Source organism: Meles meles, chromosome 7 (assembly GCF_922984935.1).
Source record: "Meles meles chromosome 7, mMelMel3.1 paternal haplotype, whole genome shotgun sequence".
Classification (NCBI taxonomy): Eukaryota; Metazoa; Chordata; class Mammalia; order Carnivora; family Mustelidae; genus Meles; species Meles meles.
This window is the reverse complement of record NC_060072.1, coordinates 86,702,659-86,724,335: the sequence shown is the minus strand read 5'-3', so window position 1 is coordinate 86,724,335 and position 21,677 is coordinate 86,702,659. Positions and strand designations below refer to the sequence as shown.

General features: G+C 55.4%; 2 protein-coding genes across 3 annotated transcripts; one reads left to right on the top strand and one right to left on the bottom strand.

The window, feature by feature from the left end:
* Positions 1-2,285: 2,285 nt before the first annotated feature.
* Positions 2,286-5,340, bottom strand: WNT1 (Wnt family member 1). The gene is made up of 4 exons (XM_046013973.1): positions 5,237-5,340; positions 4,264-4,517; positions 3,283-3,548; positions 2,286-2,774 (listed from the first exon to the last, which is right to left on the bottom strand). The coding sequence occupies exons 1-4, from the start codon at positions 5,338-5,340 to the stop codon at positions 2,286-2,288; spliced, it is 1,113 nt and encodes a 370-aa protein (XP_045869929.1).
* A 7,649-nt stretch (positions 5,341-12,989) lies between these two features.
* Positions 12,990-18,623, top strand: WNT10B (Wnt family member 10B). Of its 2 annotated transcripts, XM_046012843.1 has the most exons (5): positions 12,990-13,253; positions 14,159-14,278; positions 14,412-14,674; positions 16,402-16,775; positions 17,442-18,623. In XM_046012843.1, exons 2-5 carry the CDS (start codon positions 14,205-14,207, stop codon positions 17,898-17,900), a joined length of 1,170 nt encoding a protein of 389 aa, XP_045868799.1. In that variant the 5' UTR covers positions 12,990-13,253; positions 14,159-14,204; the 3' UTR covers positions 17,901-18,623. The 2 variants fall into 2 exon arrangements, with proteins under 2 accessions (XP_045868799.1, XP_045868800.1); XM_046012844.1 differs by lacking the exon at positions 12,990-13,253 and having other exon boundaries at positions 13,882-14,278.
* The last annotated feature ends 3,054 nt before the right edge of the window (positions 18,624-21,677 follow it).

Genomic DNA, 21,677 nt, shown 5'->3' with positions numbered 1-21,677 from the left:
AAACCCAAGGCTTATGAGGTGCCTTTCTACTCTGGATCAATACGTTTTCCATCCCCCCCCATCCCCCCCCCCCCTCCAGCCCATCAGAGCTGAGCTGGTGCTGGCTTGGCAGATGGAGAAAAAGGGAAAGGGATGTCTTTTGCAGGCTTGAGCAGATCCTGGCTCCGCTCCCCTACCCCCACACATACCCCAAAGGCCAACAGGGGTCAGAGTTCACATATCCAAGGAGAGGTGGGAGGCAGCCACAACAGCAAAAGTGTCCTGGGGAGAGGGGGAAATTCTCCAGTTGTCTGGGATCAGTTGCTGCCCTGGAGGGGGGGGTACTTCATAGCTCCCCCCTGCCCTTTAGGTCCTCCCCTGGGGAGAAGTGTTAGGATTAGGGATAGGCATTAGAGCTTAGGAAGGGGTTAGTGTTTGTCTGAAGTTAGGGTTAAGGCTAAGGTTAGACCTAGACCTAGGGTTGGGGAGAGGATTAGGGTTAGAGATAAGGTTTAGGGTGTGGGTGAGCTTAGTACTCCTGCCCTTTCTGGTGAATGTGCACACGGAGGTATCTGTATTATTGGTAACAGTCTTCTTTCAGGCTCTTTATGGGAATGGCTAACTTAATGGTTTGGTTATGGACCACACTTGGGTTTCCTTTTGGTTATGTGGGTTTAAGCCCTAGCTTCTGTTTGGATTCTTGGCCCTCCTGATCCCTTCTGCTCCCTGACCATCATCTCTGAGATTTTAGGTTCAGAACTAGAGCCCATCATGTGACCTGGATCCTCCTGAGCCCAAGGTTGGGAGCGGGGTCTAATAAGGTGTTTCCGTCTCTTGGGGAGAGAAGTACCTTCCCCACCGCCCCATGCCGTGACCACAGATGAAGCAGATAGGTTTCAGGGACCAAACACTATACAGCAGCACCCTTTCTGCTTGGATTTCTCTTTCTTTGGTTTCTTTTCACAACACGGTCATAGCTATCAATCACTTGTGGCTATTTTCACAATTCCCAATAGGAAAGACAGGCTCAGAGTTTGTTTGTTTGATCCCCGTTTAGCGAGGGAAGAAACTGAGGCTGTTTGGACTTGCCCAATATCACACAGCCAGTTGGTGTTCAAATAGGAAGAAGAATCCTACAGGGTCTCTTGGCTCCTGACAAGGTTCTTCTGGAGACCTGGTCCCCCAATGGCCTCATTAAGGTCATCCAAGGGTCAGAATCCCAGGGTCCTCTTGCAAGGCTACAACAGTAGTCCCCTAACAAGGGATCCTATTTGTTTAAGAGAGGTAAGCCATGTCGTGTTCTGGATTCAAGGAAAAGCCACCAAGTCATTGATAAAAATAGAGATTTTATTTTGCAGAGGAGGATACTACATTGGTGGGGGCGAGGAGCCACTAATAGCTACAATGGAAGGAAATACTGATTCCGGTAGGCAACAGCATCTTTGAGAAATTGGGGAGAGGGGAAGAGGGATCAAAAAAAGGTTGGAGAGCAAAAGGGGAGAAGAAGGGAGCAGGATTGAATTGGGGTGGGTGGAAGGGGTCTCTGCAAGCCAGGTTGGAACCCAGCATAATAAATAGTTTTATTTACAACAACCAAACTCGTGGCTTTGTATCCACGATTCAGTGCAAATTATTTACACACTGATGAGGAGGCAGGACAGGAAGGGGTAGGAGGTGGCCGAGGGAGGCATGGCTCACAGCTGTTCAATGGCTCCATGACAGAGGCTGGGAGAATTGGGGGTATTTCTGCTGGGCCCCCCAACCTCATTTTCCACATCACCACAGCTGCCCTCTCACCCTGGCCCCTCCTGGTTCAGCTGTAGGCGGGGAGGAGAAAGGCCCTGAAGCCCAGGTGTGTGTTCAGGGTCTGGGCCCTTGGCAGGAGAATGGGAAGGGCAAGATGGGCCCTGGAGAAAAACTGAGGCTAAAGGGGAGATGGAGAGAGGCAAGGAGGTCACTGGCCCGGTGGGGGAGGCCCAGCGGAGCCGTCAGAAGCTGACCCCCACAGGGGAGGGAACAGAATCCTTCTCTCTCCTCCTGGCCAAGCAGGGGCAGTGCAACAAGGGGTCTCCCGGGAGAGGGAGGGAGGTAGGTCCGGGGCAGGTCCGTCAGGATGGCAAGAGGGTTCGCGCCGGCCCAGGCAAGTGGTTTCAGGAGTCCGCAGGTAGGAGGAGGTGGGGGAAATGATCGCGCACGCAGGAATCCCTGGGAATGCGGCTGGAGGGACCGGGAGGGTGCGGGGTCGGGGGTTCTGTTTGGAGGCGGGCGAGAGGACAGCGCTCTTGGGGGCGAGTCCGCGCGGCGGTTCACAGACACTCGTGCAGTACGCGCGTGTGCGTGCAGTTGCGGCAGCTGACGTGGCAGCACCAGTGAAAGGTGCAGTTGCAGCGCTCGGTGACGCGCTGTGTGCGCGTGCGGTGGCCCCGGCCGCAACAGAGCAGCTCGCAGCCGTCCAGCGCGGGCGACGAGCTGTTGCAGGCGCGCCCCGCCGTGCCCGCTGTCCCCAGGCGTCCGCTGTACGTGCAGAAATTGGGCGATTTCTCAAAGTAGACGAGGTCGTGGGGGGACGGCGGCTTGTGCGCGGGGTCTTCGGGCTCCAGGCGCAGCAGCTCTGCCCGCGAGGCGCGGTTGCTGCCGCGGTTGCCGTAGAGTACGCGCGAGGCTCCATCGAATCTGTCGCGTAGCACGTCGCCCACTGCGCGCAGCGTGGGCAGCCGCATCCAGCACGTGCGCACCGTGCACGAGCCCGACATCCCGTGGCACTTGCACTCCTGGCGCATCTCGGAGAACACAGTCTGGGAGGAAAAGGGAAGAAAGTGGGTCCCACGGTACTGTCACAGCCAGAGCCATCATCCCAGATACTGCCCCCTCCTGGAACCTGCCAGGACCTCCGCAAGCGCGGAACGGAGGAAGGGGAAGGGAGGCGTGAAATCGTCGCGCCGAGACAATTTGGACACCAGACCCAACTCCACGCTCCACGCCGGACGCGGTCCCGGCCTCCAAGCCTGGTTTTTGTTTTGTTTTGTTTTTCCAATTATTAGCCCGGAGAGGCTGTAGGCAATACATTCCACGGGCTGCCTGACTTCTAACCTCTTCAGTTCTACCTGCCCTGCGCCGCTCCCTTCCATTCTCTGCCTTCTCTTCCAAACCTCCGCACCCTCTGGACGTCCTCTCCTGGTTCCCTGCCCTAACGCCTGGCCGTATCACCGACCGTTACTGCCCAGATTCGAGGTCAGCCCCTGCTCAGGGACTCGGAGATCCCCGCCACTGCACTTCCAGGCAGAACCCCTGAAGCCCGCTCACCGTGCGGCCCGCCTCGTTGTTGTGAAGGTTCATGAGGAAGCGCAGGTCCCGCCCCTTCTCCCCGGAGTCCACAAACTCCCTGCCAAAGAGGCGGCCGAAGTCGATGTTGTCGCTGCAGCCCCCCCAGTGCCAATCGGGGCCCCCAGGACCCCGCCGCCGGTAGTCGCACGTGCAAGACTCTATGGAGCCCTCCGAGCAGGAGCGTGCCACTGAATGCGTAACCCCCGCGGAGGTGATGGCGAAGATAAACGCCGTTTCCCGACAGCCTGTGAGGGAAGGGAGCGGGGATGAGCGAGAAGGTAACGCGAGGGGGGGAGGTGCGGGGGACGGCCAGCCTTCTCAATGGAGGGTTCGGGACCCTTGAGGCCGGTGCCCCGACTCCGCCTTTGGAGTCCCGAGAGCCAGGCAGCCCGCTGTGCTGGGAAGCTGGGCTCCTAGAGAAAGCACGTGCGTGGGCACGTAACCCTGACCACGCTTGTGATCACGCGCTCCTGAGACTCTGAGACTCGGGGCGCGCTTGGCGCCTCAGTGGAAGTGGGGCAGCTCCAGAAGGAAAAACCGAGAAGAGGGGAGAGGACGAACTCTGCACTGTCAAGACCTCTCTCCGCCGCCCAGACTTTCCGCCCGGTGTCAGCGATGCGAGCCTTGCTGGACCTGGAGGCGAGACGCTCTGGCAGAGATCAGTTTCCCGGGCGCCTTTCAGAGGGGCGGGGAAAGCGGGGGCCAGCTAGTCCGCTTAGAATTCGCTTCTACTCCGGCGGTGGCGCAGAAAAGTTCAGCTTCGCGCGCGACGTGCGCCGCTGGGAAACGTCTGGTAGAACGAGTCTGGCCCAGAGCTGGCGCGGGGCATGAAGCTCTTGGCGGGTTGATCTTGTAACCCTGTGGGCGCCCGGGACATCTTCCCTACACTCGCCCGCCCCTGCCCTGTGGGTGACCCTGCGTTCCCCTGGTCCCGGAAGCGTCGCTTTCCTGGGTACCCACCTCGGTTGACGATCTTGCCGAAGAGGTGGGGCCCCGGAGCCGTGGGGCAGTTCCAGCGGCGGTTGCGGAACTGCCACTTGCACTCTCGCACCGCGCTCTGCAGCCCCCCGCTCACGCTGTGCAGGATCCCCGGGTTCTGGCGGATCAGCCGCCGCTGTTTGCGACTCAGCAGCTGAAGACTGGGCTCCAGCACCAGTTGTAGACTCTTGGAGTCGGTCAGCAGGTTCGTGGAGGAGGCTACGTTCACGATGCCCCTGGTGAGGTGCATGGAAGGAGCTCAAGCTCTGGAAGGGAACTTGCGCCCTAAGCAAAAAAGTCGTGTCTACCCTGTCCTCTTCTTGGGGCTATTTGCCTGGGAGAGCCACAGGACATCAGCGATGAGGTAAAGACTCCGGGCTCCCTGGCTCACTAGTTTGAAAGGAATGGGCGTCCCTAGTTTTGCGCAGCACCACTGGGGGCCCTGGCTCTGGGGACTGGACAGAGAAGGCATGGGAAACCTGAAGACCAGGTGTTCACCTTGGCTCTGAGGGACGGCTTCAGGGCAGCTTGGGCGAGGGAATCCTGGCCTGGAGTCCATGCCCACCCAAGGCGTGAAATGCTTAGGAGTCCCACCCTTTTCATTTCTCCTTTCTGAGCGCTGGCCTGGCCCTTCGCTGCCCGAGGCAGGGAAACCTGTGGTGTGGCTACCACCGTGAGGCTGGTCTGGGGCTCACGGACGAAGGGCGGTGCTAGATGGGAGTGGGCTCCCTGCCTGGAGAACCGTGGGCCGCCGCAGGCGGACCATTCACCCACCTCATCAGAACTAGATTCTCTGGAGCAGCTGCGCTCCAGAGCGCCCCTCGGTGTCTCGCAGGCAAGTCAGTGCGGTGGAGGGAGCCTGTCTGCGGACGGATCCCAGAGCGTGGGAGCTGACTGGGGCTGGCCCCTGGCTCTGCGCCCCGGGACAAGTGGCGACCCGCACCAGCTCACTTACCACCATCGGCCACTGCTGTTGGCGGCCAGGGCTGCAGGCAGAGCGGCCAGCGCCAGCAACAGCGTAGCAGAAACCCAGCCGGGCAGCTGCGCCCAGTGCCCCATGGCCTGCCCGGCCTCGCCGCCTCTGTGCTGAAGTTGGGGCGGCTTTGGCTGCTGCCCGCGACGGTGGGACGGGACGCGGCGGTGGCGGCAGTGGCGAGAGTTCGCAGTCTGGCTCTAACAGCCCTGGGGGCGGGCGGCGGGCAGCATGGCTCGCGGTCCCAGCTGGTGGGCTGAGGCAGCCACGGCGGGCGGCACCGCCTCTTATAGTTGCGGCTCTGGCTGAAGTGACGATAGGAGGCTGCCCCGCCGGGCCACACTGTGGCACCAGGGCGCACCGGTCAGGGGCGCAGACAATGGGCAGCGAGCGGGGCCGTGGCTCCCGCCCGTCTGAGCCGAGAGCTGACGGGCTGGCCGTCGGGGCTCACCCCCGCCCCCTGCCCGGTGGCTCCCGCCTCCCTGCCTGCACTGGCCGCCGACCCCTCCCCTTGGGACGCCCTCCCACGCGCGCCCGCCTCACTCCTCCTCGCGTCCGGAGCCCGTCGGGGACCAGCGTCCGCCAGGGGGCGAGGAGATAGTGTGCTACGGGGAGAGTCTGCCGGCAGCCCAGCCGCTTCGCCGCCGCCGGCCGTGGGGTCCCTCGACGTCAGCCCGGCCCCGCTGGCGCCCCTCTCTCCCCACTCCTGAGTAGAGGAAGGAAAGGAAAGCTGTCGTTCTGGGCAGCGACTCTGGGGAGACGCCTCCTTCCCAGGAACCCCCCACCCTAGCCCCCGCCCCGACGGCTTGACAGGGAAGGATCAGCGGGAGCCTGAGGGTGCCACTGGGGTCGTGAAATCCCAGGGGGTGCGTGGGTTGGGGGTAAGTTCACCAAACAGAGCTTGCTGTGGAGAGAAACCGGGGACAGTGGCAGTTTGTTTGTGGGCTTGAAGGCATGCACAAGCGACTCTGTGTGTGTGTGTGTGTGTGTGTGTGTGTGTGTGTGTGTTTAAGTGGCACAATGCAAATGTGAATGCGTATGAGAATGTGTGAGTGTGTCATGAGGGTGCACACCCATGTGTGTCCTCATGTAAGGAAACTCCTTGTTCCGAGGAGGGATGTTAGGGACCTTTCCAAAGAATCTTGGAATTTAGCTCAGGTCAGAAGGGATGGATGGATGGAGTCATCTTGTCACAGCCACCACCTGGGACAGTGCATCATCTATTTGTGGGGAAGGAGGTGGCAGCCACCGTCAGGAAAGACCCAGATGATTGACTGAGGCATAGAGTGTCTGGAACTGTGTGTGGAGGTGGGTGGATGGGTGGATGAGTGTGTGTGCGTGGGGAGATTAAATATGCATATATGTGTCACTCTCGCCGTGTATACCTTGTGTCATCCTATGGTGCGTCACCCTCAGCATGTGTCAACCTGTTCATGTCACTAGGGGAGGGGCCCGAGCCTGCAACCAAGGCAGCATCAAGATAGAAAAGGCCCGGAGTGGCTGAGTCTCTGAGGATTAGGCTCAGGAAGGGCAGTGGAGTAGATGACAGGTGCGTGTAGGGGTGCAGGAGGGAGGGCTGGGAAGAGAAGAGCTGCTGGCTGAACTGAGCCCAGAATAGAGAACTTATGCCTCCACATGACTGCTTCTTTTTGGATTTTTCTGTCAAATTTCGATCTTCCTCCAAAACCTCTGGCTCTTTCCACTCTTACTACATTGAGATACCCAAAATGCTTGTAAGGGTCTCCTCCATTATAGGCTTTTCTCTTTTCTCCCTAGGATGCCAACTCAGTTTCAAGGCTACCTTGGCCTCCTATTAAGGATGTGGCAGCTGTTCCCTCTGTGGGGCATAGGGAGCACTGCCAGCCTGGTTATCATGCCCCAGCAGCATACACACATGGCCCCTGGAAGGAGGGAAGATCTCCTTTATGTCTCTCCCTTCCCTCACTTTACAGAGGAAAGAGTAGATTAAGAAATTGTCCAAGGTCCGCACAGCTAATAAATGACCAAATGGGGACACTTGGCTGGATCAGTCAGTGGAGCATGTGACTCTTGACCTTGGGATTGTAAGTTGGAGCCCCCCCATAGGGTGTAGAGATAACTTAAAAGTAAAATCTTTAGAAAATGAATACATGACAGGGGGAACTTGGGTGGCTCAGTTGGTTAAGCATCTTGATTTCTGTTCAGGTCATGATCTCAGGGTCGTGAGATCGAGCCCTGTATGGGCTCCACATGCAGTGGGGAGTCTGCTTCTCCTCCTCTCCTTCTCCTCCACATCTTTTTTTTTAAGATTTTATTTATTTATTTTGACAGAGAGAGATCACAAGTAGGCAGAGAGGCAGTCAGAGAGAGAGAGAGGGAAGCAGGCTCCCTGCCGAGCTGAGAGCCCGATGTGGGACTCGATCCCAGGACCCTGAGATCATGACCGGAGCTGAAGGCAGCGGCTTAAACCACTGAGCCACCCAGGCGCCCCAATACATCTTTTTCTTAAAAAAAGTGAATAAATTGTAGAGCCAGAATTAAACCCAGATCATTTTGACTCAAAGCCCATGTTCTTTCCACCTTACAAGCTATTTCTGAGTGTGCAGCAATAATAAAGCTAGGGCCCTTTCTCCAAATTGACAGATAAATGAAAATGATCTTTAGGATTTTTCTGTCTCTCTTTTGGATCTTCTCTTTCTCATCTCCCCTGCCTTCAGGGTACTTTCTAAATGAGTATGTACCCAGGTCGGATCCTAAAAAATTTCCAAGTCTCAGAAATTCCCCTTCAGGGTGGGGAAGTCACTCTAAGGAGTACATGTCTGATGAGTTTAAGTAATCTTCCTGGGGCAATTCTATTTTAGATGAGATGCTGATTAGCCCAGATGGAGCCTGAGGGAGGTTATTTTTGAGGGCAACATCCTTCCCAGTCCTTTTGCCCCATCCACTCTACCTGGCCGCTCCAAGATTTCGACCCTTAAGGACAAGGTGTACTGGTCCAGTGTCCTCCCCAGGTTCAAAAGCCAGTAATCTCTCCAGAGGGCACCCTGGAGAGGGTACAAGATGGCTCAAGTAAATAGACAATGATGGGCAGCTTGTCCTTTGTCCCTTAGGAGTTTATTCCCACTGGGGCCTGGGTCATGTCTTTTTGGCCTATGGATTGATAAAACCCCCTAGAGGTTGGAGATGCACTGGAAGACAGGAAGTCCCATCTGTGGCCATTGGTGACAGAAAAGAAAGGAAGGAAGGAAGGAAGGAAGGGAGACAGAAAGAAAAGAAAGAGCTAGTATCCTCTGTTCCACCATTCCACCCACCAGGAGTAGTGGGGAAGAGCAGGAGGGGAAGTCTCTAAGTCTGGGTCACACTGTAAGTGACCTGGCCTAAATTTCTATTTAGATCAAACCATCACTCTGTGGTCTTTCCTGCATCTTCAGTTTACCTCTGTACCAGATCATACCTATCAGCATGCTAAGTGCTGTAATATTTCCCATCTAAAAATGCCAAAGCTTCATTTGACTCCACATTACCTCCCAGGATTGCTCCATTTCTCTGCTCTCTTTTACAGCAAAGCTCAAAAGGGTTGCTTTAATCACTAGCACTAATTTCTTTTCTTTTTTTTCTTAAAGATTTTATTTATTGATTTGACAGAGAGAGAGAACACAAGTAGGCAGAGAGAAAGGCAGAGAGAGAAGGGGAAGCAGACTCCCTGCTGAGCAGAGAGCCTGATGCTAGCTCGATCCCAGGACCCTGAGATCATGACCTGAGCGGAAGGCAGAGGCTTAACCCACTGAACCATCCAGGTGCCCCTAATTTCTTTTCTTTATTCTCTCTTTCCACCCTGATCACATCTTTGAACCTGCTACACCTCCTTATCAAAATCATCCATGACCTCTGGATTGCTCTACAATCACTTCTTGGTTTTCAGCCTAATCAACTTTCCAGGAACAGCAGACAGAATCAAACGCTTCCTCCTTCTTTCTCACTTGGGTTCTAGAACACCATTCCTACCTCCCTAACTGCTCTCCTTCTCAGTCTCCTTATCTGGTTCCACCCTGTGTACCAATTTCTAAGCTTCAGAGTGTACCCCAATTCAATCTGGACTTTCTTCTCGATCTACACTCACTCTCTTGGTGAACTATTCAGTCTCACGCTCCCTAATTTATACATCTGGCCCTGAACTCTGGACTTGCACATCTAACACTTGAATAAGCATCTCAAAATGTACATGGTCAAAATTCGAATGCCTGATTCTTCCCCCATCCTAACCTGCTCTGTCTTTGGTCGTCCCATTTCAGGAAATCGCACCTCCATCCTTTTGGTTTCTCAGGACAAGAACCTTAGAGTCATCCTTGATCCATCTGTTCTCTAGTACTTCATGTCAAATTCATGGAAAAATCCTGTCCTTCTGTATTTAAAATATATGCAAACTTGGACCCATTCTCACCCTTGGGCAAAGCTACCTTCCCCTCTCTCTTGTACTACTGCACTAGCCTCATGGCAGCGCTCCCTGTTCCTACCTTTGGCCCCCACACTCTCTTCTCCACATAGCAGCCAGAGCCATGCTTTCTAAAACCCAAGTCAGATCGCTTCATTCCTCTGCTCAGAATTTTCCAATGATTCCCCATCTCAGTCAAAGAAAAAAGATGAACTTTTTACAGTGACCTACTTGGTCCTCTATGATCTGACCCTACTCCTTCCTCGTCCTCTAACTTCACTGCCTGCACTCTCTCCCCTGTGGGTTCCTCCCTTTGGCCACACCGGCCTACTTGCTGATTCCCTGAACATACCAAGCAAGTTCCTGTCTCGGGATCCTTGCACCTGCTTTTCTATGTCCTGGAAGACCCTTCCTCAGATAGCTCCATGGAATGGTTTCCTCACTTTCTTTGTCATTCCCCCCCATATAAAATGGAATCCTACTACCTGTCTACTTTACCTTGCTCTATTTTTCTACCACTTTTGACCACGGAGAACTTTAAAGGCTTAAAGTAGAAAATCAGTAGCAAACCACCTCTCTGGAATGGGAACAGGAGCAAGATGTCGGAGGGAAAAGGGCTTTACCCTGTTCTTGGGGGTGTGAGGGGGAGTCAGGGAACCAGGGCTGAGAATCTGAGGGCAGAAGGGCCTACCTTCCTTTGAAGCACCAGCAGGCGGCACTGCCTCCTCGTGTTGGGAAGGCATCAGCCTCTGGTAGAGAAGGGGGCCAAGTTCTGTCTATGGTAATCCCACAGATTTGTTGGGGCTAACTTCTCAACTGTTGGGGGTTTCCCCAGGGAATCCAGTGCAGTGGGGCTGCGGACTCTTTGGTGCCTCCGGGTGGTGGCCCGCGGTGCTGCAGCAGAAGGCGTGAGAGGGGAGGGTGGGCAGTGCAGCTGAGCTCACCGCCGAGGGCGCATCCATCCCTCCCGGGCCTATAATTTGGGTTCCCCGATCTTGGCCGCCCCTATCAGCGGCTCAGCAATAGATGAGTCAGCCGGGACCCGTGGCCAAGGCAAACATGAGGGGAGGAGGAGGCTTCCGAGCCTTTGCTCTGCTCTTGTGGCCACCTCAGTTGCTCTATTCCCCCAATCTCCCAGGGCCCCCACTCTTTTCTTTGACCCCCGCCCTCCAGGGCCCCAGTGTTCTTCCCAGATTGTTCTTGCTACATCCCCATGGTGGGAAAGCAGCCTTCAGTCTTCTCATTGAGGGGAAGGGGGACCAGCTTGCTCCCACTCCCTCCCCAAAGTAATGACAGCCCCTCACTTTCCCCCTCCTGTCACGGCCCCAACCCCTGTCAAGGTCTCTCTGGTCCCCGCCCCTCCCCTTTCCTGGAGCTGGCCGCGTGCTTGGGGTATTAGGCAATGGGTGTGTACCCACAGCCCTCTCCAGACCCCGCCTGCTCCACCACCCTCCAGCCGCCTGCGGGTCAGTGCTCAGGCCAGCCGGTCGGGCCAAGGGCACTGGGGGCCAGTTCAGGCCACCCAGTCTGCCTGCCCGTGGCCTCCTGTCCCAGAGCTGGGCTTCTGCATGGAGAGGGAACAGGAGTGTGGGTCCTTGGATTTGGGACAGACCAGCCTGGGGAGCCCTGGAGCCACGGAGAAGTTGGAGTCTAGGGTAATTGTTCTGACCTTGGGTCTTCCTTGACACCTGACTGTTCTATAGCCTGACAAGGGTAGAATCAGAAGTAACAATCAGAAACCTGAGAGAAATACAAAAAAAGAGAGACCTGGAAAAATACAAATGCCCATGGGAGAAGAGAGGCATAGGAAACCTCATCCCCTTCCTCCGGGGAACTGAGTGGAGTCCCAGGCTGACATGCAGGAAGGACGACAAGGTCACTGAATCCAGGTGTAAGGATGAACGCTGCTGAGATAGAGCTTGCAGATTCTGGTGGCCTCAAAAGCCACACATGGTGTGGGTCTTGGCATCTGAACAGGAAGGAGAGGCAGGAGTTCTAAGGCTATTTCTCTTCCTCCCCTTCCCCCAGAGGTGAGAAAGCAAAGAAAAGCAACCAGAGCTGTCCAGTGTTAGGAACCATGGCACTTTTTACCTCCCAGCCCGCTCGAGACCTGGAGCATAAAGGTGGTCAATAAATAATACGACCACGGATGAAAGTCACTATCTCGGGCTGCTCTGCCCCCTAGACAGCAGCGCCCCCTGCAGCACAGGGCAGGCCCTGCAGCAGCATAGGCCAGAGGCTGACTGACCCCAGAAGAGCTGCAAGGCCACCACCAAGGAAGAGATGACTGTGGCTGTGGGTTTCGGGCCCCGTGGCTCTGCTTCCCCAGGGGGCCTGTCTCTGAGTCAACGTGCCAGCTTCGGGCGCGCGGGGCCAGTCGTGCCTTGGGCTGCGGTCTGGCAGGGGCGGGGGGCGGCTGGGAAGCCTGGGGCCCCTCTCTAGCAAAAATAGCCCGCAGTGGTTAGAGCTGGGAGGGTGAGTCAGGCAGGAGCGCAGTGGCGCCTAACCCCTTCACTGCCACTGGAGCTCCCTAAGGTGGTTTGCTCTGGTCTGTGCACCCCTAGATCAGACACTTTCCCTGACTGTCCTCAGGCTGGGCTCAGTCTGGGATCCCAAGGCCCTCCTCATTCCATGTGAAGCAAGTCTGAAAGCCTGGAGCAAGAATATGGGCCACTCCTAGTGCAGAGCTGGGATCTCGGAATGGGGCAGGAGAACTCTGTGGGCAAGGATGCCTATAAGCCAAGGGAAGCATAGGAGAAAGCTGGAGATCTTTGGGGCTACCCGAGCCTCTGCTAGGACCAAACTCTGAGGCCAAGTCTGACCCCTCCCAAGGGGCAGGCGCAGAGCTCAGAGGTGGGTGGAAGCCAAGCCACCCAGAAGGGAGCTTTTCCTGCTGGCTCTGAGTGCCCTGAGGCGCGCTCTCGCTAAGGGCTCTTCCCAACATTGTCCAGGGAGGGAAGCTGATTCCCTGCTCCGTGTTCATCTTGTCAGAGGCACTCACAGCCATCCAGCTGTCAGTGGGGAAACTGAGGCAAAGAGAAATGACCACGTGGGACCAGGGTCCTGTCTCCCTAGTCTGGGTCACTGCACCATCCTTGCAGACTTGGCTACCCAGAGCAGGTGAGAGGCACTCTGGTCACCACCCCCTTCAGTGGGGCCAAGCGTGAACCCAGGCGTCGGGGGAGAGGGTGTGTGTGTAGGCTGGGAGGAGGGGGAGCGCCTGCGCTCCCTGGGTCAAGGCGGGGGGTGCGAGGAGTGGGGTGGGGATGCCCGGGGCTTGGGGAGGGGCCGCAGCTCTGTCAGCCACAGCAGAGCTGCCTGTGAGCTCGGCACGAATTGAGTAGAGCCGGAGCCCCCAGTTCCTTGCTAGACCGCTCGCTAGCTTTCTCGATCACTCCCTCCCTTCCTCCCTCCCTTCCTCCCGGCGGCTGCGGCGGCGCTGGGGAAGCAGCGAAGAGGAGTGGCCCTGCCCTGGAAGAATGCGGCTCTGCCGAAGGGGCAGAACCCGACGCAGTCTCCCCACGGTTTGAGAAGCCCGAGCCCAGGCGACCCAACCTTGCCGGTAGTCATCTCACACCAGAGCAGCAGGTAATCGGAGCCGGGAAAGCAGGGAGGGCAGGGACACGCACACGGGGTGAGACAGGCACACAGATAGTCAGATAGTCAGAGAGACAGACAGACACGCATCCGCCCACTGGGGCACGGAGACATAGAGAGAGCCAAGGGTATTGGCAGAGATAAAGACAGCAAATAAAGGAATACCCCTAGATCAGAAGGGCATTGAACAAGGGAGTAAAGGGGTGGGGAACGAGCCTGGGACCCGAGGGGACCAGACGGGCATCGCGGACGAGGGGTACATTAGTTAGGAAAGGTGGAGGAGGAGGAAGAGGAGGCAGCCTGCGCCGCCGTCCTTTTCAGGCGGGAACCACATCTCCTCCCTGTCTGGCGCACCTGGAGCCTCCCCTCTCTCCTGACTGCAGAAAAAGTGGGTAGAGCAGGATTGAGAGCCCATTCCTCCACCCCTCTCACCAACGCTGCCTGCCCTCGACGGCAGCTGGTGACCCTCCCCCATACCCCGCCATCTGTAGGTAGTGCAGAACCCCCTTCTAATCCGGCCTGCCCAATCCCGCCCCCTAGCCCTGAGAGCGTTGCTCTGTTGGGTGAGGGAAGCCAGTCGTGGGGCCCTCAAAGAGGGAGCGGGGGCAAGATGGTGGAGTGGTGTCTGTGAGTCAGTTATGCCTGAGTTTGCACTTGAATGTGTCTGTGTGCCAGGCATTGTGTCTGAGTGGGTCCAGCTCCAGTGGCTCTTGCCTACGCCCCAGCTGCGACCACCAGACTCTTCTTCCAGGGTCCAGGGTCAGGGGTGATCCTTCTTGTTTTGCCTGGGGAGGGATGAGAAGAGTTCCTAGAGCGCACTGGTGAGTTAGGAATCCTTGGTTGCCCCGGGACCAGCCCACCCTATTCCGAAGCCCCCAAGTCTCCCTGTCCCGCAGGCCCTGATCGATCTGCCCACCGGGGCCTTCCGGCCCGGGCTTCGACATGCCGGAGGAGCCCCGGCCGCGGCCTCCGCCCTCGGGCTTCGCGGGTCTCCTGTTCCTGGCGTTGTGCAGTCGGTGAGCAGATCCCCCCTGTCACCCTGCCCACGAAAAAAAGCCGGAGGCTGAAAGCACCGACCTAGGACGGGAGGAGTCAGAGGGGGCGCGAGGGCTGGACCACAAACCCCCGAAACGCGTTCTGCGTTCCCAGGGCTCTCAGCAATGAGATTCTGGGCCTGAAGCTGCCCGGCGAGCCGCCGCTGACCGCCAACACCGTGTGCTTGACGCTGTCGGGCCTGAGCAAGCGGCAGCTGGGCCTCTGCCTGCGCAGCCCCGACGTGACGGCATCCGCGCTTCAGGGCCTGCACATCGCCGTCCACGAGTGTCAGCACCAGCTGCGCGATCAGCGCTGGAACTGCTCGGCGCTCGAGGGCGGCGGCCGCCTGCCGCACCACAGCGCCATCCTCAAGCGCGGTGAGCGGGGCCGGCGGGTCTGCGCCGCTGGGGCCGGGGGTGGGGGCCTGGCCGAGGCGAGCGGAGGCGGGAAGGGACCGGTTCACGACTCCGGGAGGAGCCTCTCTCCGGGAATTCCCCCCCCCCCCCACACCCGGGAGCCACAGAGCTGGGCCTGGCCACCCGTCTGGGTCCCTGCACCTCACTTCCACCTGCGTGCTGCCGGCAAGGCAGCTGGGTCGCTGTTCTCCTACCATAGGCCCCCCTTTCCTTTCTCCACTGGGCTCGATCTGGGTTGCACCTGCGAGCCAGAGATGCCCCCAGCCCTGGAAGCTTCAAACATCCCCCCCATTCCCTCCCCCAATTTCCTCCCCCCTCCCTCTCCTTGGACAAGCCCAGGCTGGTGTCCCCAGAGCCTCAGCGGGGGTGGGGTGACGCCCCCAACCGTTTAAGGGTTAAACCTACTCCCCTAATTGCTGGGGTTCCCAGGAGCAGAGGCTGGGAACAAAGACCCTGATGGCTTTGAAGCCGGGGAGCAGCCCCCTCCTCTGTGCTGTGGGGGCCCCAGGTGGCTCTCACCTGAGCAGGTGAGGAGCGGCTGGAGGGGCGAAGAACAGGTCACTGCTGGTCTGGTCTGGGAGGTATGGTCTGGAAAGCATCGTTGCCTCTTGCCAGGCCATGCCCGTGTTTCCTCCCTGGAGGAGTAAAGATCCATTCTGGGCTCAGCAAGAGGGTGGGGGCAGTACTTCAGGGACTACGGGGTTAATAGGCAGCTGCCATCTGCGGGGGAATTCCCAAGACGTGTGCAAACAGCTTCACCCCTGGAGGGTTGAGGTTGGGGGGGATTGGGAGGCTGGGCCAAAAGCCCTGCATCCTGGGGTGGGAGAGGCCCGGCCCCTAAGGAGGTGCTGTGTCTCACCCTCTCAGGTCTCAAGAAAGCCCCTTCCTGAAAGGAAGTAAGGGACCCCCCTCTATAGGGCCTGGTGTAGGGAAAGGCTTTGATACCAAATGAGAAGCATGGGAAAAGCTTGTCATCTTGAGCCTCTGTGACCCCCAAAACATAACAAAGATGCCAACATTTTAAGAAGGCCTCAGGGAAAATCACCCCGCACCCATCCCCCCCCAGCATTTTATAGAATAATATAGCCGGTTAGAATAAACATAAAGGGCAGTCTTAAAGGGCAAATAGAAAACCAGAAACTGGAAAGGGGAAGGATAGTGCCATAGCTCCAGTGCTTTGGGAGTTTGGGGTGGTGGAGCAAGGTTTGTTAAAGGGCCCTAAAGAAAAAAAAAAAAAAAAAAAAGAACCCGAAGGTCTCTGTTTCCACTCCACCACCCAAGCTCCCTGCTGGGCTGGGGAATTTTTAAAGCTTTCAGATGTAGAACTCAGTGATCACTTCTTCAAAGACCTTGGGGACTCCCTCTCAGTCACCTGCCAACCCCAGGGGTCTTGCCCTCCAGCTAGTTCTTTCATCTGCACCCGAAAATCCCAGACTTACAGAAGGAGGATGGGGCTCAGAGATCAATCTTAGCCAGCCCCTCCCTTAATAAATGAGGAAACTGAGGCTCCGTGCTTCCGCTCCCTTCATTCTCTGTGACTTTCTCCCAAATTACGCAGCTGGTAAATGACAGGGTCAGGATTCAGTTAGGAATTCCCGGAATTGAAGGGTGGCTGCTTATTTCCTTCCACCTCCCCACTCCAGCTGCCTGTCAACCTTATCCCTCCGTCACACCCTTTTCATCCCCAGGTTTCCGGGAGAGTGCTTTTTCCTTCTCCATGCTGGCGGCAGGGGTCATGCACGCGGTTGCCACGGCCTGCAGCCTGGGCAGGCTAGCGAGTTGCGGCTGCGGCTGGAAGGGCAGTGGTGAGCAGGACCGGCTGAGGGCCAAGCTGCTGCAGCTGCAGGCTCTGTCACGGGGCAAGAGTTTCCCCCACTCCCTGCCCAGCCCTGGCCCCGGCTTAGGTCCCAGCCCCGGCCCCCAGGACACGTGGGAATGGGGTGGCTGTAACCAGGACATGGACTTTGGAGAGAAGTTCTCTCGGGATTTCTTGGATTCCAGGGAAGCTCCCCGGGACATCCAGGCAAGAATGCGAATCCACAACAACAGGGTGGGGCGACAGGTATGTGTGTGCAACTTGTCCTGGGTCTCCTTAGCTTTTGAGGCCTGGCTAGAAAGGGAGAGGTACTGCAGGCAGAAAAGAGGACGGGCCGCGGTGGGGGATGGCCGCTCACCCATCTGGGTGACCACAAGCAAGTCACTTAACCTCAGTTTTGCATCTGTAAAAAGAGTCTAATGATACCCACCTTAACGATGTGATTAAGAGTGAGCTAGCAAATAGGGCACTGGGCAGAGTGCCTAGTCCTTGGCAGGTGCTCATTACAGGGTAGCTATTATCACAGCTGCCTTCCTACGGGAAGGGTGCTCATTTTTAGTGCCCGCTCTGGAAAGAGGACTGGATGGCGACTCAGGACAACTGGAGTTGAGTTCTGTTCACATCTTGTTGTCTAAGCTGAGTCTCTGTTCCCAGCTAGGGATTAAAGATGGGCAAATCATTCTGCTCTGGCTTCAGTCCTCCAACCAGAGATGAGGGATGAGGGAGTTAAGCTGTTAGCCAGCCCTGCAGTGCCCTTTCTCTTCTGATATTCCACGATTTATTCTCACCTCTATTTCTCCCTCCCTGTGCTCTCTGTTCCCTCCTCTCTGCTGTGCCCCTGTGCCCTGCCTCTTTGCTGCCCTCCCCTTCACCTCTCCCACCCCACCCCCACCTCCACCCCTGGCGCTCTAGGTGGTAACTGAAAACCTGAAGCGGAAATGCAAGTGTCACGGCACATCGGGCAGCTGCCAGTTCAAGACCTGCTGGAGGGCGGCCCCAGAGTTCCGGGCGGTGGGGGCAGCACTGAGGGAGCGGCTGGGTCGGGCCATCTTCATCGATACCCACAACCGCAACTCCGGAGCCTTCCAACCTCGCCTGCGTCCCCGTCGCCTTTCGGGAGAGCTGGTTTACTTTGAGAAGTCTCCCGACTTCTGTGAGCGAGACCCTACCGTGGGCTCCCCCGGCACCCGGGGCCGGGCCTGCAACAAGACCAGCCGTCTGCTGGACGGCTGCAGCAGCCTGTGCTGCGGCCGTGGGCACAATATGCTTCGGCAGACGCGAGTGGAGCGCTGTCATTGCCGCTTCCATTGGTGCTGCTACGTGCTGTGCGACGAGTGCAAGGTCACAGAGTGGGTCAACGTGTGTAAGTGAGGGGCGGCTTCACCGCAGGGCTGGCAGAGGGCAGGAGAGCCTTTTCAGCCTTTTGCTCCGATTTCTGGCCAGGGTCAATATCGGCTCCTAGAAGCTCAAAGCATCGGCCTGGAAGCAGCTCTGGGGGTGGTGGAGGTCGGGCAGAGTCTGTGATGTGCAGCCTTCTCCCCCACAGTAGGAGGGCCTGGGCGGGAAAGCTGTCACCCCCCTCTTCTGCTCCTGAAACAGCTGAAATGAACGAAGACTACATGCACTGTATTGTCTCCCTCTCCCCAATCCTGGAGTCCCTTTAGCTCTGGTTCTTACTCCTTCCGGCTGGGGTGTCCTTGTAGTCTGACCACTCCTCTCCTTTGAGGAATAGCCCCAGGCATTGTGTGGAGCCACAGACCTGTATGGGGATACCACTCTTTCCTATCTGCTGATCCCAAACTCCTCTACAGCAGCCTGGGCCCCTTCTTGTGGGGGAATAGGAGACAGTGGTAGAGAGGTTTTTCTTGGGGAAGGGACAGAGTGCTGGAGGGGGGCTCTCCCTTGAGTCCTCAGAGAGTTGTTTGTCTAGGCCCCTAGGAAAACTGTCTCCCCCATTCAGATGTTAAAGGAAACCCTCCAAAGGAAGAATTTTATCTAAGACTCTCTGAGCCTCTTATTTGTTCCTTAGCAGGAGGGATGGGAATGGATAATTTATTGTACTGAGACTTGTTCTTGGTTTCTTTCTGTAACTAAAATAAATTAAACTACTGGATCAGTGGCTTCAGGTGGTTCTATTTCTGCCCACACTTGCGATCCCAGTCCACCGCTTCTTTTCCAGGGGAATTCGACCCTCATGCACCCAATGACTTTATTTACATGTATCCTGCCTAGTTCCACAAAGGATTTGAAATGGTCCTCAGTGATTCAGTTGGCATCTTTCTCTGTGAAAAACCAAAGGGTACTTCGAGGTTGGGGGCGGGGGCTAGATATCCGAACATAGGCCCAATTTACTTTTTACATGCTTCAACTCCAGGCTTCACCTTGGTCCTTGCCCTAGAACGAGGGTTGGCATTTTTTCTTTTACCTGTAGAGGGCTTGATAGTGAGTAAACAGTTGACCCTTAAACAACATCCAGGGTTTGGGGGCGTCCCCACTACCTACGAGTCAAAAATCTGTATGTAACTTTTGAGTCTCCCAGAACTTAACTACTTATCGCCTACTGCTGACCTTACCAATAATAGAAACAGTCCATTAGGGGCGCCTGGGTGGCTCAGTGGGTTAAGCCTTCTGCTCAGGTCTGGGATCAAGCCCCAAGCGGGCTCTCTGCTCAGCGGGGAGCCTGCTTCCCCCCTTCTCTCTCTGCCTGCTGCTCAGCTTACTTGTGATCTCTTTCTTTCTGTCAAATAAATAAATAAAATCTTAAAAAAAAACAGTCCATTAACAGATTAACACATACTTTGTATGCTATGTGTTTTATATACTGTGTACTTATGAGAAAATAAATTAGAGAAAAGAAAATGTTCTTAAAAATCATAAGGAAGATGAAACACATTTACAGTAGTGTACGGTATTTGTTTAAAAAAAATCTGCGTATTAAGTGGACCTGTACAGTTCAAACCTGTGTCATTCAAGGGTCAGCTGTATTAAGCTTATGGGGTTTGTTGCAACTACTCAACTCTGCCATAATTACTCAACTCTGTTGTTGTGAATAAGGAGCCATAGACCACACATAAACAAATGGGTGTGTCTGTGTCCAATAAGGCTTAATTCACAGAACCTGACTTCGGGTGAGATTAGGTTCTCCGGCTATACTTTGTTGACCCCTGCCTACAGCATGTGGTTGCCTCGGCTCTGGAGATTTCAAGTCCTGAGCGGATCTCAACATTAAGCCCGGACCCAAAAGAGCAGGTGCTTTTCTTTATGGCTCCAAATCAGAGAACTTGGGAGGGGGATATAAGACTAATGGGACACATATAAAAGAGATTCCAGGAGCACCTGAGTGGCTCAGTGGGTTAAAGCCTCTACCTTCAGCTCAGGTCATGATCCCAGGGTCCTGGGATCAAGCCCTGCTGAGCAGAGAGCCTGCTTCCTCCTCTCTCTGCCTGCCTCTCTGCCTACTTGTGATCTCTGTCAAATAAATAAATAAAATCTTTAAAAAAAAAAAAAAAAAGAGATTCCAGAGCTCAGAGAGGAAGTGTTTTGCTCTGGAAACCAGCAAAACCAGCATGCTTTCCTACTGAATTATTTGCATATGTATTTTGTCCTTCCTTATTCAGAGCTCTTCTGCATTTAATCTTAGCAAAATAATTCCTTTATCTTTTAGGAGATAACCAAAACTGGAGAAAACAGATTTTTAAACACTTATAGCCTATTCCTACCCCAGTATCTTTGAAAAGCATTATCATTCAATTCAGAAAAGGGACAGGCATCACACATTCAGAACTTTACAAGTGACTAAATGTTTATGGGTTTGTGAGGTGCTGCCTCTAACAGGTCATCTCTTTGGCCGTGGAATGTAGAAATGGTTTTCTCTATTTCTCTAGGCAATAGGTATATCTGCTACCCAAATTACCCTAAAAATCAGGTGATTTTGCTACTCAGGTGGCAAGGGCATTTTGACGAATGTTGGGTTAGGCCAGTATTTTTTGGGATAATTTTATGTCCTGAATTTCCACTTGAGAGTCCTGAACTTGGAAATCTGATGGAAGTGGGAAGATACTTACATCCTTACTTCAGTCACTGACTAAGCCTGGTGTGTATGGAGCAGAGAGGGGATGCAGCTAGAATGGGCATAGGATATGAGAGAGAATAATGATAAGGAACAACCAGAATGGGAATTTCTCAGTTCTCCAATGGCATTACAGCAAGAATATTTCAGCTTTTTCCTGTTTCCTTCCTCTGTATTCCCTTTGGCTCTTTCTCTTTCTAGCTTTCTCTTTCGTCAGACACACTCTGTGGCAAACTTAAGCCCCAAACCACAACCTTGAGAAATTCCAAATGGATTTTGTCAGCAAGGCCAACACCCCCCCACCCCTGCTCCCGGCACACGTGCTGGGCTCAGACCCAGGCCTGGGGTCAGTGACGAGAGTGGGAGTGTGCAACCCACAGAGCGGGTGGCTACAATTTCAGCACCACTGACAGTCAGAGGGAGGGAGAAAGACTGATGAGGACTTTAGGCCTCTTTCAGCTCTGGATGAGCTCTTTTCCCTTAGTGGGGAACCAAGTGGTTGGGAAGCTGGGGAGTGGCAGTGGTTGGCTAATTGCCAACTAGGCGGCACCTCTCCTATCTCTGCTCCTCTTCTTTGCTCAATGGAAAGCACCCAGTGATGCTGGAGCAGACTCCAGACTCCAGACAGGTGAAAGACAGAAAGCCTGGGAGATTTTCATCAGTTATTTTATTTATTTGAGAGAGAGAGGGAGCACAAGCGGGGGAAGGGATGGTGCAGAGGGAGAGGGAGAAGCAGACTCCTCACTGAGCAGGGAGCCTGACAGATGTGGGGCTCCATCCCAGGACCCCAGGATCATGACCAGAGCTGAAGGGAGACACTTACCTGACTAAGCCATCCTGGCACCCCCCACCCCAATCCATCAGTTCTGACTCAAATGTCATGGTACTTGCTGCTAACTATATTAGGTTGTCACCATTTCCATCCTTCTGTAACACCTGAGACCCAACCCCGAGAGATCTAAGTCTTGAGCAGGAACATTGAATTCTTACCTCCTGTCAGATTTTCCAAAAGCATGTTGGCGTGGTTGAGGCACTAGTGAAGGGGGGGAGTGCAAAACATAATTTTTTTTTTAAGATTT

What these genes read in the sequence shown, in the direction of transcription:
- WNT1 (XM_046013973.1), bottom strand. Translation starts at nt 5,340, where the DNA reads ATGGGGCACTGGGCGCAGCTGCCCGGCTGGGTTTCTGCTACGCTGTTG. An exon ending in AACAGCAGTGGCCGATGGTG is followed by an intron (nt 4,518 to 5,236) that starts GTAAGTGAGCTG and finishes GCACCTCACCAG; the next exon opens with GGGCATCGTGAACGTAGCCT. An exon ending in ACAACGAGGCGGGCCGCACG is followed by an intron (nt 2,775 to 3,282) that starts GTGAGCGGGCTT and finishes TTTTCCTCCCAG; the next exon opens with ACTGTGTTCTCCGAGATGCG.
- WNT10B (XM_046012843.1), top strand. Translation starts at nt 14,205, where the DNA reads ATGCCGGAGGAGCCCCGGCCGCGGCCTCCGCCCTCGGGCTTCGCGGGT. An exon ending in TTCCTGGCGTTGTGCAGTCG is followed by an intron (nt 14,279 to 14,411) that starts GTGAGCAGATCC and finishes CTGCGTTCCCAG; the next exon opens with GGCTCTCAGCAATGAGATTC. An exon ending in CAGCGCCATCCTCAAGCGCG is followed by an intron (nt 14,675 to 16,401) that starts GTGAGCGGGGCC and finishes TTTCATCCCCAG; the next exon opens with GTTTCCGGGAGAGTGCTTTT.